Source organism: Penicillium vulpinum (genome assembly GCF_028829585.1).
Source record: "Penicillium vulpinum strain IBT 29486 chromosome Unknown utg000003l_segment0_segment0, whole genome shotgun sequence".
Taxonomy (NCBI): Eukaryota; Fungi; Ascomycota; class Eurotiomycetes; order Eurotiales; family Aspergillaceae; genus Penicillium; species Penicillium vulpinum.
Window position 1 is genome coordinate 2,221,241 of NW_026643243.1, and position 16,326 is coordinate 2,237,566.

The 16,326-nt window shown below is 46.9% G+C and overlaps 8 protein-coding genes across 8 annotated transcripts; 2 read left to right on the forward strand and 6 right to left on the reverse strand.

The window, feature by feature from the left end:
• Nucleotides 1-100: 100 nt before the first annotated feature.
• N7479_005955 (uncharacterized protein) lies at nt 101-1,021 on the reverse strand (the record flags this gene model as incomplete). The annotated part of the gene is made up of 1 exon (XM_057253651.1): nt 101-1,021. One exon carries the CDS (start codon nt 1,019-1,021, stop codon nt 101-103), a length of 921 nt encoding a protein of 306 aa, XP_057107513.1.
• A 797-nt stretch (nt 1,022-1,818) lies between these two features.
• Nucleotides 1,819-4,018, reverse strand: N7479_005956 (uncharacterized protein; the record flags this gene model as incomplete). Its single annotated transcript, XM_057253652.1, has 9 exons — nt 1,819-2,023; nt 2,094-2,346; nt 2,414-2,725; nt 2,788-2,881; nt 2,939-3,210; nt 3,258-3,353; nt 3,404-3,575; nt 3,645-3,712; nt 3,766-4,018. The coding sequence occupies 9 exons, from the start codon at nt 4,016-4,018 to the stop codon at nt 1,819-1,821; spliced, it is 1,725 nt and encodes a 574-aa protein (XP_057107514.1).
• A 1,553-nt stretch (nt 4,019-5,571) lies between these two features.
• N7479_005957 (uncharacterized protein) lies at nt 5,572-7,264 on the forward strand (the record flags this gene model as incomplete). Its single annotated transcript, XM_057253653.1, has 3 exons — nt 5,572-5,790; nt 5,839-5,941; nt 5,994-7,264. The coding sequence occupies 3 exons, from the start codon at nt 5,572-5,574 to the stop codon at nt 7,262-7,264; spliced, it is 1,593 nt and encodes a 530-aa protein (XP_057107515.1).
• A 575-nt stretch (nt 7,265-7,839) lies between these two features.
• Nucleotides 7,840-8,580, forward strand: N7479_005958 (uncharacterized protein; the record flags this gene model as incomplete). Its single annotated transcript, XM_057253654.1, has 1 exon — nt 7,840-8,580. The coding sequence occupies one exon, from the start codon at nt 7,840-7,842 to the stop codon at nt 8,578-8,580; it is 741 nt and encodes a 246-aa protein (XP_057107516.1).
• A 555-nt stretch (nt 8,581-9,135) lies between these two features.
• On the reverse strand, nt 9,136-9,935 carry N7479_005959 (60S ribosomal protein uL16; the record flags this gene model as incomplete). Its single annotated transcript, XM_057253655.1, has 3 exons — nt 9,136-9,592; nt 9,651-9,826; nt 9,891-9,935. The coding sequence occupies 3 exons, from the start codon at nt 9,933-9,935 to the stop codon at nt 9,136-9,138; spliced, it is 678 nt and encodes a 225-aa protein (XP_057107517.1).
• A 965-nt stretch (nt 9,936-10,900) lies between these two features.
• Nucleotides 10,901-12,468, reverse strand: N7479_005960 (sterol desaturase family protein; the record flags this gene model as incomplete). Its single annotated transcript, XM_057253656.1, has 4 exons — nt 10,901-11,459; nt 11,543-11,628; nt 11,696-11,936; nt 12,197-12,468. The coding sequence occupies 4 exons, from the start codon at nt 12,466-12,468 to the stop codon at nt 10,901-10,903; spliced, it is 1,158 nt and encodes a 385-aa protein (XP_057107518.1).
• Nucleotides 12,469-13,391: 923 nt separating this feature from the next.
• Nucleotides 13,392-14,126, reverse strand: N7479_005961 (uncharacterized protein; the record flags this gene model as incomplete). Its single annotated transcript, XM_057253657.1, has 1 exon — nt 13,392-14,126. One exon carries the CDS (start codon nt 14,124-14,126, stop codon nt 13,392-13,394), a length of 735 nt encoding a protein of 244 aa, XP_057107519.1.
• A 918-nt stretch (nt 14,127-15,044) lies between these two features.
• On the reverse strand, nt 15,045-15,788 carry N7479_005962 (uncharacterized protein; the record flags this gene model as incomplete). Its single annotated transcript, XM_057253658.1, has 1 exon — nt 15,045-15,788. The coding sequence occupies one exon, from the start codon at nt 15,786-15,788 to the stop codon at nt 15,045-15,047; it is 744 nt and encodes a 247-aa protein (XP_057107520.1).
• Between the last annotated feature and the right edge of the window lie 538 nt (nt 15,789-16,326).

The following is a 16,326-nucleotide window of genomic DNA, read 5'->3' on the forward strand; positions in this document are numbered from 1 at the left end:
GAGGGTGCGAAGCTGGCCTGCACTGGCGTCCTTGATGGCGGTGAGAAGTCGCCAGCACGTCCGATGCATCAAAAAATAGTCAAACGCAAGTTCGGGCGCCTCACCTTGTAACGCAAGGCGTAGTTTGATGATAAGTGTGAATGCAGATATCTTCAGCGAACCTCTCCCATGCTAGCTTCAATTTACGGTTACTTTCGGGATCGTAGATTCCATAAAATTCCGGTTTATAAAACGGCGTTTGGCCCGGATTGCATATCGCCGTGAACGCTCGGAGAAGCTGCCACGCTGAGATAAAAATATCTTGCGTTTGACTGCAAACTTTGAAGTTAAAGCCATCACCGGGCCTTTCTTTGTAGTCGGGATCTTCCCCAAAGTGATGACAGCGGGCATAGTAATACGCCTGAAGGAGGCTTTCCGCACCACCAAATTTGTCAAGGAAAGGCTTCATTTCCCCTTCCATGCGCCGGAGGAGATCGATAGCGGTGTTGGTAGTCATAGAAGACGACACAAGATCCACAAGGCCATCCTTGTACCCCTTCCATGTCTCCTCGATAACATCCATGAAGGCGTTTGCATCCTGAATCAATAGATGGAACATGGAAATGAGTTCACGGCGGTCAAGGTCAACTTCGGCTTTGAATTCAGCTTCCGCTTCGAGATCGGGAGCTGAAGGACCTGTAGACCTTTCTGGCACCACTGGCTTAGGACCATCAGGCGCATTGAGAAAGGCTTCTGATTGTTCTTCTAATTCAAGATGCTCGAATTTATTGGCCAGTGACTTCTCATCTTTTTTGACTCCTGGCATATCCGCTTGCCTCTTGGGCATTAGTGGGCGCAGGGTTTGGCGGACCTGCTCAAGCACGTCCACGAAGAATCCGTGGCTTTCCTTGGCAGCCTCGTCCACCTCTTCAATTTCATGTTTCGCGAATTCCCGGCGGGCAGAAATGGCACGATCGAGTGCAAGACTGAACCCTCGGGAGACTTCCACGGGCCCAGTGGGGGGGGGGGGGGGGGTTGTCATACCCAGCGATATGCTCCGCAAAGCTAGTGAATTGCTTGATGGAGAAGGTGTACTTTGGCTTCTTTGGAATCTTGCTGTTCTCGTTGGCTGGTATGGGCTTTTCTGCAGCCTTAGCGGCCTTTCTCGCTTTCCCTTTCAGTCGGTTTTTGTGGCTTTTGCCCAGGCCCTTGATTGTCCTCCTAGCTCACATCGAGCCCACACCTCTTTGCCGTACTTGCTAGCCATGTGGCTACAATATCAGTATCTGTTTTGTACTGAAGATACTGACTTGTCAAAAAATCCGGTAACATCGTGGCTCAAGGTGCGAGATATGGAGACGTTTGACATAAAGGTGTAAACAAGTTGAAGGCGGTGTGGAAGACGGTAGGTGGGAATAGACGACCAAGCAAAAGTAGTACCTAATTAGGAAGGCGGTACTAAAAATTCAGGCAGCAGTGATGCACAATCAGAAATACTGCCTGTAATACTGGGTGGAAACAGGGTATTGTACCCGACATGTCATGTGACAGCCAGTACCCGGCATCCACTATTTTGAATTAGTCAGCTATGTCCGCACAAATTGGTCAAAAAGCGGATTTTATCATGTGAAGGTTATCAGTTAGAGTTATGTACATTGATTTATCTCACCATACCTTACTTTACCTCACGTTTCCCGTCACCTGATTATCATACTGTCGAAAATATATACAAGAACAACTTGACGAGAGACCAAGAATACGATTGGTAGCGAAATACTTTCAGCCTCGAGTATTGCCTCTAGCGCATCTGCATCATAAGTCTATGACTTTTACCAGAGCCTAAATTCCAACCGGTGACTCGATGAGACGACCAGCCGCATCGTGCGACGCATCCCATTCTGTGACCTTGGCGTTAGGGACCTTTTTAAGCCGATTGCTCTGAACACCACCATCTAGACTGAACAGTTCTTGTCGCAGTTTGTAGCCCTTCCAATTGGGAATCAAAAAGGCCCAAAGATAGTAATAGATAGCGCATGCAAGAAGACTACATACTTTGGTTAGTAATAATGGACTAGCATCAGGAGAGACGCGTAGAAAGAGTTGAATTGACTCACATTCCAATTCCTGTCACGGCATACGTTGCATACCAGAAGCTGACATCACCAGCATATTGACCACCTGCCGGCGGATACCAGGGCATGACCAGGAGATACAGCTGGACGAGGATGTTAAAGAGAATAACCACATTCCAAGCTTTGAATTCAGGTTCGGGGAGGTTGACTTTGCTTCGTCGCCAGCGAACAACGTAGATACCAAGAGCCATTGCAAGGTTGAAGGCAGCGGAGGGGATGATGTTTAAATCATTGACTGTCCAGTATTAGAATTGCACAAACCACTGATTGGCCTCTAACGGGGGAAAAAAAGAAATTCATACTAAAAGTGAAGGCGTCTCCAGCAGGGACGGCTAGGATCATCAGCGCGGTGAGAAACCAAATGATAGCGTATGGACCCAAGGTCGTGCCGAAAGGCTTAGTCGAGACCCAGAATTTTGTCCAAGGTAGAACTCCCTGTCGTCCACATTCTCTGATCCGCCGAGATAGGCCAATTATCACAGCTATCATGTTGCCGAACGAAGCCAAGGCAATGAGGAAGTTGAGACCGCGGACTGCACCGCTGTTGCCGAAAACCTTCTCAAAGAACAGACTTGCAGTTGTCAAGTCAGAATTCTCTATCTCGTCCTTGGGAACTGTGGAATCATATAGAATTAGTATGGTAATGTTAGTACAAGATGGGAAACTGGTAACTGACTAGCAGCAAAGAATGCGATGTTCGCAAACATATATAACACATAAACTGCTGTAAGCGCAATGGTTGCGTATATTTTGAGTGACCTGACGGGGTTCTATCAACGGAATTGTCAGTCTCAGCCTGGTGTGACATGAATCTCGAGCCGCCATACCTTGACCTCGTTGGCAACATTGAAGGCATTATTATAGCCTCCATAGGAGAAGATTATACGGTATAAGGCAGTAGTAAATCCGTACGCGGAAGCCGTAGAGCTACCCGACCATGCATCTTGGAAATTGGCCGTGGGGTTTCCAACCTTGGTATTGCCCCCCAAGACAACAAAGCCCGTGATTATGACGAAGAGAAGGGTACAAATCTTCACAATTCCAACAGCATTGGAGAACCAATATGCGTATTTCGTGCTGAATACTAGCGCTGCAGACTCTAAGTATTCCGAGTTGAAACCAAATGATGCACTGAGAGGAACTTACTCAATGTAGCAAGACTATAGCAGGCTAGAGCAGTGCCTTTGATTTGCCAGTCGGTGCCCTCGTGTCCAGAGATGGCGATAAGATACTTAGCCATGACTATTATAGATTGTTAATTAATACCGTGTGGCAAGTAAAAAACCACCTACCTGTAGCATTGGCGCTTCCAAACGAAAGAATGACGCTCTGAACTGCGAAGGTGGTTGGAAAGAGCCATTTAGGATTAGGGTAAGCTTGTTCGAGGAAAACTACTTCTGAACCAGATCGACTAGGGAAGTATGCCGTAAACTCCAGGTACACTGCTCCAGATGTGAGGCATAGCTAGAATAGAGTAAGCACGGCTAGTCAATGGTGAATTTAGTTTTCGAATCATGGGCGAGGCATAGTTACCAAGTAGCCGAGAGTCCAATAAACAAGACTGACGCCGACTGAGCCTGTACCAGAGAGAATTGATGATGCTTCGTCCTATTAGCGACAATTTCTGGAGTTGCATGGGTTGTGGCGAACTCACGCGTGGAGTAGATACCAGCGCCAATCATCATTGTGATGTTCAGCAATGTAATTGTAACGGGACCGACAGAGTATCCTAATGGTGACTCGTTCTCAACTGGAGCGCCAGAGGCATCTTGATACGTTGTTGTCGCATTATTGCCTCCTGTCTCGCCAATATACCGGCCACGAACAGTTGAAGCTTGCTTTGTCTGACTCTCGACCGCAGTGTTCAGAGCAGCAGGACGTTCGCTAAAAGAATGGCGCCAAACCATTGCAGGAATTTTCAAACCCTCTGAAAATCACGCAGGTCCAAGGTACTTTGTGGGGAAAAGATTGGGATAAATAATTCAATAAATGCAAGGTGATCAAGCTTCTAGTCACTTGATATGATGGTGTATATGCTGAAGAAAGCCATTCAAAATTATGCCTTATGGGTCATCTATATATAATAGCACCGAGCATTATGTCCTCCCTTCTTTCCCTCCCGGACTTCCCGTCCAAGAGACGCTCATGGTCCTAGTTGGCATACCAGCAAACTTTTGTCTGTGGAGAAGTGATTTCAACATCGGAGGGGCAAATGTCACAACCAAAGCAGGGGTTCGAGTGAGAAACCATGTAAATCTTGACCTTGAAATAGAAATACAAAGTGAATTTGTCATCTGGTGCCCTGAGCCAGTTATGTATACTGATCTTCAGCCCGCAACTCTCATGCACTACAGGTGGAGAAGGTAGCCCGCGACAATTCACTGTCCATAATGTCTATCGGAGGGGAAACCTTTATATCGCTGAATGTGGTGCCTGCGTGTCGCATAATAATTATGATAAATTAAACACGGCCCATTAATATATCTGTACTGGTAGGAGGCCTGCAGAGCTAAGATTTGCACGGAAAGATATATCAATGCTATATTGACATCTCGGTACTATTTTAGTTCTAGCCAAAAGATATATCGCACGCTATAACTAGCTAAATTGTGAAAGGAATAAGGTTAGTTAACCCTGGTGGCAGACACAGATGCGTCAAGTTGTCTTAGATATAACCATGCGATTTCGCGCAACGATGGCGTTTTATTGGAAATTGCGGGGGGTTATTTGGCTATTTATCACGTCATATGTGTTTGAGATCGTGGGCGCAAAGTCTTTAAAAGATAGATTGAGCCCAAGACGCTTGACTTGGACAGATGACTAGCCATGGAGTTGAAAGACATACCTCGAAAGGGGATTCTGGATTGCAGGACTAGATCGGACTTTGAACATATTCCGGTATTTGGCTGGCCCTCACACAGTCCCCACTTAGAATTCGTGTAACACTCAAGGGAAATATAGGCAAGTGATAGTAATTCTTGTCGACTCGCTTCACCCCGCTCTAGGTATTATAGGATAAAGTCGATATCGTGTGATTCAAGATTGTACAACACCACGCATAATGCATGGGGAGAAAGTAAGGGATAGAAGCCGGGGAGAGGGAGAAGGAGAGAAGGAAGAGCAACAGGGGGGAGGCTTACATGCCTTAGGCAACCAATCCCTATCTGACCCTATTGGAGTTTGTGAGAGGAACGAGTATAATTGGGGCCCATGGTGTGTAATTCGAAGTCGCAATGATATTTATGATGGTCTCGTTTGAATCAAGCCTATCTCTAGAGCCAAGAAAAAGCAAACGAGATACGTTTTTTGTCTAAATTATGGCGTGATAAACGTGTGGACACCGCAAAAACGACAATAACACACTCATTTCTCTTATTTTTTTCAGGTGCCTACTTAACTCAAATACTGTAGTCAATGGTGCGCGCGTCTTTTCGTTGCAAGAAATACGTCGCACGCACCTATGGATTTGGCCTTCAAGACTGAGCGCACGGGCTCGGAGAGTCCATCACCTACGAACGAGAAAGCTATCGGTACCAAATATGCCGATGAAACTCTGCGCATTCTTGAGCTCCATGGAGACCTTGTTGGTCCATTGACGCCAGAGAAGGAGAAACAGCTGCGACGCAAATTGTACTGGCATATCTTCGGGCTGCTCTCCGCTATTAACCTACTACTATTTGTGAGCTCGATATCCGACCATCTTGTTTCCAACCTCTAACTTCTCTAGATTGATAAATCTACTCTGGGCTACGCCGCTATCCTCGGCCTGTTTGAAGAGACTGGAATAACCAAGGCTGAATACAACAATCTTGGAACTTTCTTCTATGTCGGTATGTGACATTATTGCTGCTCCGATTGCAACTTCTCTGAACACTTCCCTAGGTTATATCGTTGCACAATGGCCGGGACATTATGCTATGCAAAAATTACCATTTGGAAAGTTTGTCGCCGCTCTTGTCTTCATGTGGGGTGTCATCCTACTACTTCACTGCGTTGCCACAACGTATGCCGGTCTTGTAGTTCTGCGATTGGCTCTCGGTGCCGCTGAATCTGTCGTTGTACCTGCGATGGAAGTCACAATCGGGATGTTCTTTAATCGCTACGAACAGTCATTTCTCCAGCCCTTCCTTTGGTTGACGTCAGCAGCCGCACCTATATGTGCCGCGTTTATCTCCTACGGGCTGCTTTGGAGTCATAGCACTGTTCTGCCCTGGAAGCTATTTATGATCATCACTGGAGCTGTCTCGGTACTTCTTTCTGTCCTTGTTTGGTTTCGGTATCCGAACAATCCAGCTGAGGCTCAGTTCCTGTCACTCGAGGAAAAGATCCACACTATCAGACGAGTGCATGAGTCAAGTCAAAGTTCTATTGAACAGAAGCAGTTCAAGAAGAGCCAATTTATAGAGACGATGCGTGACCCCATTTCGTGGCTATTTGCTCTGCAGTCCTTCACACTCATGATGTCTAATAATCTCACCTACGGACAACAAAATCTCATTACAAAGGCTCTTGGAGTGGACAGTTTGGGTTCCACTCTTGTGGCTGCAGCTGGCGGTGGTTTTGGTGTGCTAGTTTGTCTTGCAGGAGCCTATGCCCTACGGTGGTGGCCTTCAAATCTTGCCCTTCACGGACTCTTTTGGTGTATACCTGCGGTTGCAGGTGGAATTGGGATGGTTGCCATTGATTGGGACCAGAAGCTAGGGATGCTTGCTTGTCTATTGCTGGCCGGACACACCTATGGTAATACATACATTATCGCATTGGGTTGGACTACATCATCTGCGGCCGGCTACACGAAGAAGTTGACCCGAAATGTCATGTTCATGGTTGGTTATTCCATTGCGAATATTTGTTCTCCACAAATATGGGTTCCTAGCGACGCACCTCGCTATTATGGTGCCTGGATCTCCATGATAGTGGTCAGCTGGGTGGGGACACCGATGATCCTTTTCATTATAAGGTTCATATTGAAACGCAGGAATACTCACCGGAAGGCTTGGGCGGCATCCTTGACTAGTGAAGAGAGAAAGTCTCATGAATTTGGGATCGTGGAGGAACTTGATGAAAATGGGAATATGATACGCAGGCAAGTTGAAATTGCTATGCTAGACATGACTGATATGGAGAATCTGTTCTTCATCTATCCTATCTGAATGACACAGATATCATCCAACATCAAATATTTACAGATGCATCGATGGGGTAAAAATATATATATACATACCACCAGCGTCATTCTCTGAATGTCGATGTGTACGCTTTTCCAGATGACATATCATTCCAAGCAAATTTTGCACTGAGATTGATTGAAACCACTTGAATGGCCCGATACAGACAAGGTGTGCTATTGGTCAATTTAGACGATACTCTAGATAAGGCTATAAAACAGGAGACCTCGACCCGAGAGAAATTCTGTGCAACATTTGACCAAAGTGGAGTGCAACAGGAGAGAGAAAGGAGGATAGCACTAGCTACATAGCTATGTAGCTATGTATCTATAGATGCTGTCTTCATGGCTGCATGCAAAATCAAAACATCAGGTGCGCCCAAACAGGTACTAGCGTAGATGCGTTGATTTGCAAGCCCCTCGGCTCCGACTGCCCCCGAATAATGCGCGCAGGTGAACATAATACCATTTCAAAAATTCCACCATCTTCATCCTTGACTTTACCCTGTCCCTTCGGATACATCCTTTCCTTCACTCTCACAGGTTTAGTTCATGCCAACAATGACAGTTCCATCTTTCCGGTATTCAACCGGCGAGATCGCTACCGCCGAGATGGCAAAGTCCTTTTCATGGGAGGCCCCTGTACCTGTGAATCATTTCTGGGACAGTTTCAGTTACTGCACTGCCCGGAACTTTCTCGGCAACTTTTCAAATTCCGAACTAGAGCAACTAGCCTCAGACCCGGCGGGAATCGACCCCGAGAATACCGCAGACCAGCAAGCGAAGCTCCAGCTTCTCCTTCAACTACTCCGGAATAAACTGGCAAAGAAAGAAGCAGAAACTTCACCACCTGGGTCACTCTATGAAGTCGACTACAAGCAGTGGTATGAATTATGGCAGGGAATATTTATGTTCGAAAATGAGTTAGACCTCCCGCAGGCCGAGGAGACAGTCCGTATGCTAGTGAAGAAAAGGCCGGATGAGTCGAACGTTGTCCCTCCCCATATGCTAGCGGATTACCTTGTTAAGGTGGGGAAATATAAGGAAGCCGAAGAAGTCGAGCAGCCAGTTCGTGAGTGGATGGATGCTCGTCCACACCTTGGCCCAGCCTCTCCGCAAGCTCTGAACGCTCGCAGAATTATTGCCAGAGCGTTATGGGGCCAGGGGCGACGGGCTGAGGCTGAGGCCCTAGTTGCCAAGATCCGTGAACTTGTTGATGGCATGACTGGAAGCAAGTTTGGCATTTACCAGGAAGAGGAGGCGAGGCTGAATGACCAAATGGTGGCTGCCTTTACTGAGTAACTGGTGCAACACACGATAGGACCTCGAGCTTTACCTTGGTGCGACACGCCGTGCAATTGAGGTTCGGATCACGAGCTTCCCACCAAAATAATGGTATTTGGGATTCGCGTAGCTTCGGGCGTTTATTTTAGTTCTATTTTTGCTTTACACGGGAGCACCATATTCGCATACAAGTTGCCGAGCCAGCCAGACGAGATAGTCCGCCCCTTATGCAGCTCTATGATGTCGTTTTGATGTTCTTTATAGTTGTTCCTTTGAGATATTTTTGAAATTTCTCTTTCTTCGGATATTTTCTTCCGCTTCCCAGGTCCCATGTGTCTAATAGGGAAACTAAGTCCTGCATATGGCAATACGTAATATTTACTTGGTTGGTATGTGCACCTTGGCTCTTGTGGCCGTTTTACGCGCACTCGATGGGTTTGGATTGAAGCGATTCTCTTGATGACTGTAGAGGACTATACAGAAAGGCAATCGGTTGAGATTGGTTTATATGTCACATTTAATCATCCACGAATAAAGTTATATCGACAGAAAATGAATTAAATATGGCACCCCTCATATACGCACCTCCACAGCGGAACTATATGCCTGTGGGAAGTTCTTCATGTTCTCCGCCACCTCTCCTTTCCGCCGACAGAACTGAACATATGAACCATCATTCCGCAACAGGCCTTCCTCCTTCAACCGCAAATACTCATCTCTTGGCAAAGGTGTGAAGCCCCACATTTTGCTAACAATCACCTTTTGCCGACCGGGGAACTTATACATCGAACGACGAAGCGCCTCCACTGCAGTCTCTCGATGGCGATCGACAGTTCGCACGGAAAGCAGAATCTGGCCCACATTTACTCGAGCCACCTTGCCAGCTGGCTTACCGAATGCTCCTCGCATCCCGGTTTGTAAACGGTCCGCACCAGCTACACTCAACATCTTATTGATTCGGATTACATGGTAAGGGTGAACTCGGACGCGCATGTGGAATGTCTCTTTGCCCGCAACTTTGACGAGGTATCTTTTAGAAAACAAGGTTAGTCGTATTATGAAGATGAGTTGGAAACAAGTTGACTAACTTGTTGGCACAGATACGTGCAGCTTCCAGAGCTTCCGAGCTCAGCTGTTCGTATTCATTGGACACCATGTGCACGGCGCATGGGAAGTCGTCCACGGACGCCTTCTTCCGCCCCAGATCAAAGATACGGATCTTACCATCTGGGACACCACGATTGAAGCGTGACTTGGGGTAAGGCTGGATAGTTCTATTTTAGATATGATTTTTCATGGCGAAGGCATCAGCCAGAGTGAGGTCTAACCTTGTTCTTGCAATACCGGTAGCATCGAGCAGGTCTGCGCGCCATTTTTGTGGGCTCAATGAGAAAATCGTGAGATAAAGAAGAACTGAGTGATGAAAGTGAACAAATAAACCTATCGTGTTATATAAGTCTACCTGTGGAATCATAGTTCTTCCGACTTGGACATTAAAGGATGGTAGGATGCATGGCCCCACATGGGTTCGGGTTCCGAAGGCGGCTTAAATATCTCTCCACAGATCTACCCGCGAGATCATCCCGTCCCCCACCCATGTACATATCCCTAATCGGGTCTTTGTCGGGTTCCTTAACTGGCTGATCTCGTATAACATGCCCCGTGGGTGTCTGAAAAAAAAAGATGAGTTAACCCGACAAGCGCTGGCTCGGATGATTCACAGACCGTTTTGGCCGACAATTGGTAATATTCTTTCAGTGGGAAAAGCAAATTCTTTCTCTTTTTTTTCGCTTACATTGTTTTAAATTCTCCATTGAAAAAAGCCCGCATAGTTGAATGCTAAAATTTCTCCTCCAATCGTCCCTTGGCTTTGGTCACAATCACCACGAATGGAGAAGTATAGCGACCTTGGGCGGCCTGAACTCCTTGCTGGAATCTGCGGGATACCCGAATCAATATTTTATGACCCTATAACCTGAATATCACAATCCTATTAACTGCCTCTATTTAATTTGCATAGTGTATAGTTCTGCTAAAATCACGTAGGATATAGGGGTCAAAATAATAAAACATCGATTTTCAGTAAGGCAAGTTCCCCTGATTCGAGTATAATATACTCCGTATTAGAACCCCTCTATTAATTTTATAAAGGTGCCAATCCATTATGGAAGAACAGTCTGGGCGAAAATCTCGCCCATGTCTTTGTGCACACTCCGCTGCAAGACTGCCAAGTCCTGCGAGTATTGCGAGATTCCAGTCTTGATATATTTGGCAAAGGTCACAGCAACAAAAGCATACTTCATCACGCAGCTATTCATTGAATCATTATCGGATCAGATCATTGAGCCTTCTTCGCTTCCGCCTTGCCTTCTCTGCGGCGCTTTAGCGCATCGGGAGTGTACTCAGTGTCAAGCAGGTAGTCCCACCAGCGGAAGCTGCTAGCGTAGTTTCCGATGAACTTTTCGTGGTGGAGATCGTGGTGGTCGGCACCGGCCCAGAAGGGAAGGAAATGGTGGAGACTCCAGGGGAAGTCGTAGCCAGAGTGAGCATCGATGGCCTGGAATAAGCGCAGCACAATCCAGATGTACATAGTGAGAATGTGCAGGTCACCAGTGAAAACGCACCAGAGGATGGGGCAGCCGACGGCACCGAAACCCAGAATCATGACTTCGATCGGAGAGGCGTATTCGGCAGCCAGTCCAAAGGGAGCGGAGTACTGGTGGTGGATTTTGTGGATGGCCTTGTAAAGGGGGCCCCAGTGGAAAGCACGGTGGGTGAAGTAGTGCCAGGTATCCTCCATCACGAAAAAGATGGCGATCTGGTAGGCCATGGTCCAGAGGGAGGGGAAGGGAATGGAAGTCGACAGGCCGCAGAATTGCGCCATGGGGTGGAAGAACCTGGAAAGACTGTTAGCATTGATGGCGATGAATGCAGGATTTTGATAAATTCCAAATGCTGATCGGAGGGGAAATGGACGTACCAAATTTGAGGGAGCTCAACAGTGAAGTGGCTGAGAAGCACAAACTTGGCGCAATCCCACTGTTCTTTCAATGCGGGGATCTTGTTCTAAAGAGAGGGAGGAAACCCGGATGAGCACAGCACCATTGACGTGGGGGATTGCGACTCAACTTACGTTCTGAATCTTGTAACTCTTGAAAAGACCCAGGGTATCAATGAAGATCCAGGGAAGGCAGCGACCGAAGTAGACCAGCTCGTGCATCATGAAGGACATGATACCGGTGGCGAGGACATCGTTCTGCATCCAGGCATACCAAGCAGTCCATAATCTCTCGGCAATGTTCAAATCAGTGTTGAATTTGGTGATCTCCTCATACTGGCCCCAGTAGGTGGCCGAGGGCAACACGGTGGAATTCCTGGATGGGGAAATAAAAAGGGTTAATTGCAAATCCTTCGAGATGAAGACTTCCGGCACAGGTAATATACATTGTTTTTTCCAACAGGTCCAAGGGCGAAGAGAAGAATAGTTGGTTGAGGGAGAAGATGGTGGATGGAGGTTGAAGAAGGAAAGAGAAAAGCAGGGCGAGTAGCAGCAAATATAATTTTCCCCGGACGAGCAAAGCCATTCTCGAACTGGCCAGACCACGGGAGCCCCTGAGGACTGCTGGGAACATACCACTCACCACTCACGCGTAGGACTGAGGTGAGGCCACTGATGAGCCGATCACCATCCGAGCCCCACTTACCGGATAATGCGTATATGTCTGTCTTCTGTTTGGCTGATGAGTCCTCAGCCCACTGTGGAGGGCTCGGCCCCGAACCTATTTCCAGAACTGTAGCGATCTCGATTTGTAATGGGACCTTCGATAAGACACAATGCTTCTTCATAGTCTGCTCGTCCAGAATCCCATTTGCACTCGCTGTCAGCGGGATATCCTGGAGCGGCATTGAGAAAACCGACACCGGCGTCGATGTCACGGCTGGTGAAATTCCGGCTAACGAGCTCGAGCTTCCACCACGCGGATTCAAGGATTGAAGTTGATTGCTGTCGTGTTGGCTATACTGGGCTTGACCTTTCTCTTTGCACTAGACCACACCATCAATGCAAACATCCAGGCTGAGATCGCCTGACACTTTCAAGCTGTCAATAAGCTATCATGGATCAGTGTTGGATTAGTTATCAGTGCTTCCGCCACTGTGCTCCTTTGGGGGAAAATATTCTTCCATTTCAACACGAAATGGACTTACATCATCAGTGTTGCGGTCTTCGAGATTAGATCTGCGGTCCGCGGATCAGTATAACTTGGGGTCTCGGCATGTTCCTGGACCCAACTGTGAGGGAAGGTTTCAACCAGAGCTCTATCGGCTGACGCTGAGCTTTCTACGTTAACTTATTTGTTGGAGTGGCATTTGCATCTATGAGATCAATTGGCTGGGAAGCATTCCCAAAGTTGGTGCCTTTCCATCCGGTGTTAAGCAAATCATCACCTGTATGCCACTCTACTTTTAGTTGGACACTTATAAGTGGCTGTTGATTATTTTATAGTACTATTTTATGTAAAACTTGATCAAGTTAGGTCTAAATCAGGGTTTACTAAGGCCCTAGTTCATGGCATGGGTTAGGTCTGGCTTGGGCTACGTGGAAGTCTACTCCTCACACCCTCTTTCTCCCCTCATACTGACCCCGCTACTTAAGGAGACCTTGATCTTCTTCTGCAGCAGGTTATTGAAAGATACGATATCGGAGATGAATAATCACTCCAACGCGACCGACCAAAAGAACAAGGGATCATTGACATTGGGCCCATACAGGAACTTTTATAACTGCGAGTATATACAATAACGTTCTTCACTATAGCTCCTAGTGACTATCACAATGGTGCAAAGTCTTCATGTGTTGGTATGCTAAACATCTTATTCCCATCCACAATGCGGTACCATCCCTTTTTATTGAGCTGGAATGCTCCCTTCCCACAAGCTGGATATTTGGCATACACCCAAGAATTAGTGATGTTCACTGCCTCCTGACGATACTCCAATAACATGCCTGAGCAATGTTCGGTGTGATGCATGCTTCCGACATAGCCATCAACCGCATCAACTCCGCCCTTTAGAAGAGCCCGATGCATTTTTCGCCACATGTATGCGCAGTGTACAAGATGGTATTCCCATGACACGAACATCTCAGGGTATTGACCTTCGCGGATATCAAGTTCGCTTTCCACTTCCTGGCCATCCTTATCTGCGTACCACTTCCATTGTCGGAGTTCAAGAAACTCTTCCATTAATTCGCGATCAAAACAGGGTTCTGGTACCCATGCAAAAGACATAATGTCAAATTTACATCCGCGAGCGAGAGCCTCCGCTGCCGACTCTCCGCATTGGAAGAGGGAAGATTGAGAGTCAGTGGCAGAGTCGATGGCATTGTATGTGCTCAGAATGGATGGCAAGGTCCATATGATTGCGGCAATGCCAAGAATCGACATGAAGCCGATTGTTTGCCAGGGAGATATCATCCAGGCCCTCCAAGTGCTCCACCTCGCATTGGGACGTTTGACTGGAAGAGAATCGTTCTCGCGCATGGCTTCATAGTCATGTTGGGCCATTTGTCGCAGCAATAAAATCGCTGTCGTAGTGCCGCGTATTGACGAGCCGGAACGGAGGAAGTTCAATCCTCGGTTTGGTACGCAATGTAACACACCGAGTGAAGTCCGCAGAGTTGATTTGATCTCTTCAATATGGACAGTAGCGTTGAGCACTAGGAAATTCTCACTTGAAAACTGTAGATGGGGTGTTGCGTTGTATTAGCCTTAGTGCTTGTGGACTCGATGGACTCAATCTATGAAGCGGGGTCCGTATCGGATGTTCCTTTGAAGGATCATGACATGAAGCGGGGTCCTTCCTCCGTATCGGATATTTTGAAGCTAATAAGCATTGCAACCCTGTAATCCTGCGCTTGAATCCTGCAATATATTTGCCCCCTCATTTTCCCGTGAAACATGCAGCGTTAGTTTATCTAAAATCTTACAAGTGCAAACAAATCGTTTCAGTATTCTTACTTACGGTACTTGTACGGTAATAATACAACAGCTCCCAAATTGAAAAGATCACATGAATACATGGATAAGTAATTTCGATGCTTCCCTGTATTTATTTCGAGTGCATGGTCAGTCGTTTCGTGACAGAAGTTCAGTCCTTTTTGATTCTCAGTCGGATAGTACTTTGTTCACATCAAGTGCTGGTGAAATAAAGGGCCTCCATACGGAAAGAAGGTGATGTTAAGCTAGTTGCTCAATCGCTATAGTGTATATATCATGATTCATGATGCTCTCAACAAATATGTCACGTATATTGAAAGTACATAGAGGGCTACCTAGGACGTCTCAGGTTGATTTTGTAAATTGTCCATTTCCAAAGAAACTACTTGAAAGTGTCCCTAATATTTGTACAGGGATGATAGTAGAAGTTATATGACAAAGTTATCCGGAAAAATCTCCCAATCCCGCACCTACTTCCAGTTATCCCTAGAAATACCCACATGCCGTCCAAGTAGCTCGCACTAGAGTAGGACAGATCATGTCTGCAGTGCATTCGGAATCCTCATGAAGGTATTGGTCCAATAAAACCTGCTCGCAATGGTGGGTATGATGCCAATTTGTCAAGTCGCTATCGACTGGACCATGCTCCAGTAACGCCTTGTGCATTTTCTGCCACATGTATGTGCAGTGAATGGAGTGGTACTTCTTGGATGTGTATAACTGCGGATGCTCACCACTGAAGACCACGTCGAGCGGCACTTTAGTCTCTGGGGTGAGCTTCCAGTCGGTATGCCAGGACCACTCAGTGCGGTTCATGAAGTCATCGATGAGCACTTTGTCGTAGCATTCAGGGCGTACCCAAAGCCAACTCATTGGATCGAAGACACAGCCGTATTCACGCGCCTCCTCAACAGTATGATTGGGGCCACAGTCACCCAACTCACGACCATCGGGATGGAGGTACATCACTTTCCCCATGGTTCGGACGCTGGTTGCGATATAGACCGAAGTGGCAAGGAGAGCGAGAACAAGGACTAGGCTGGTCGATGAGAAGAAGATGACCCAGCGACTCCGGGAGTGTCGCAGCCTGGGGTGAATATGGCCAAGCAAGCCGACTGAGGCTGTGTCTTCGTCGTCGACCGGAGTTTCTGATCCATGATAGCTTGCTGCAGGGACTCTTGCGTATTCATCTCTGAACTTGGGAGACTCTTTCATCATTCCAGTAGCCATCTCGATGTCTGCAAACAATGATTGCTTGCGTATTTGGAGATCGGATGGAAATGCTTGACGGGATTTAACAGAAAAGGGCGGATCAACAAACTCGAAGTCCAGCGTGGACTACTCATTCATGGGCAGATACACGAATACAGCGAAAAAAAAGAAAGTGACGGGCGATTTTAAGTCAAGAAACCAGTGCTGGCACTATATTTATGCGTGGTATGTACTACATAGTAGTTTACACTCAGTAGTATACGTATTTATGCATCATTACATACCGTAACACATGCAGTATGGTAAGATTGTGTTAGCGGTTAATTTTCCGGTGGAGCCTCAGGATGATCTGTCACGACATTTGATATCAGCGCTAATGTACAGCAACCTAGGAGGAGACAATTCCGGGCCGTCTCCGAGACACGTTGAGATTGCTAGGTCCAATTGATCTTTCGGATTTCAGGCGAAATAACTTGTCCGCAACTTGTCCGCAACTTAGCAAGTTCACTATCTCTCCGGAGCATAGGGACCAATGCAACATTGACTAGTGGCGTTC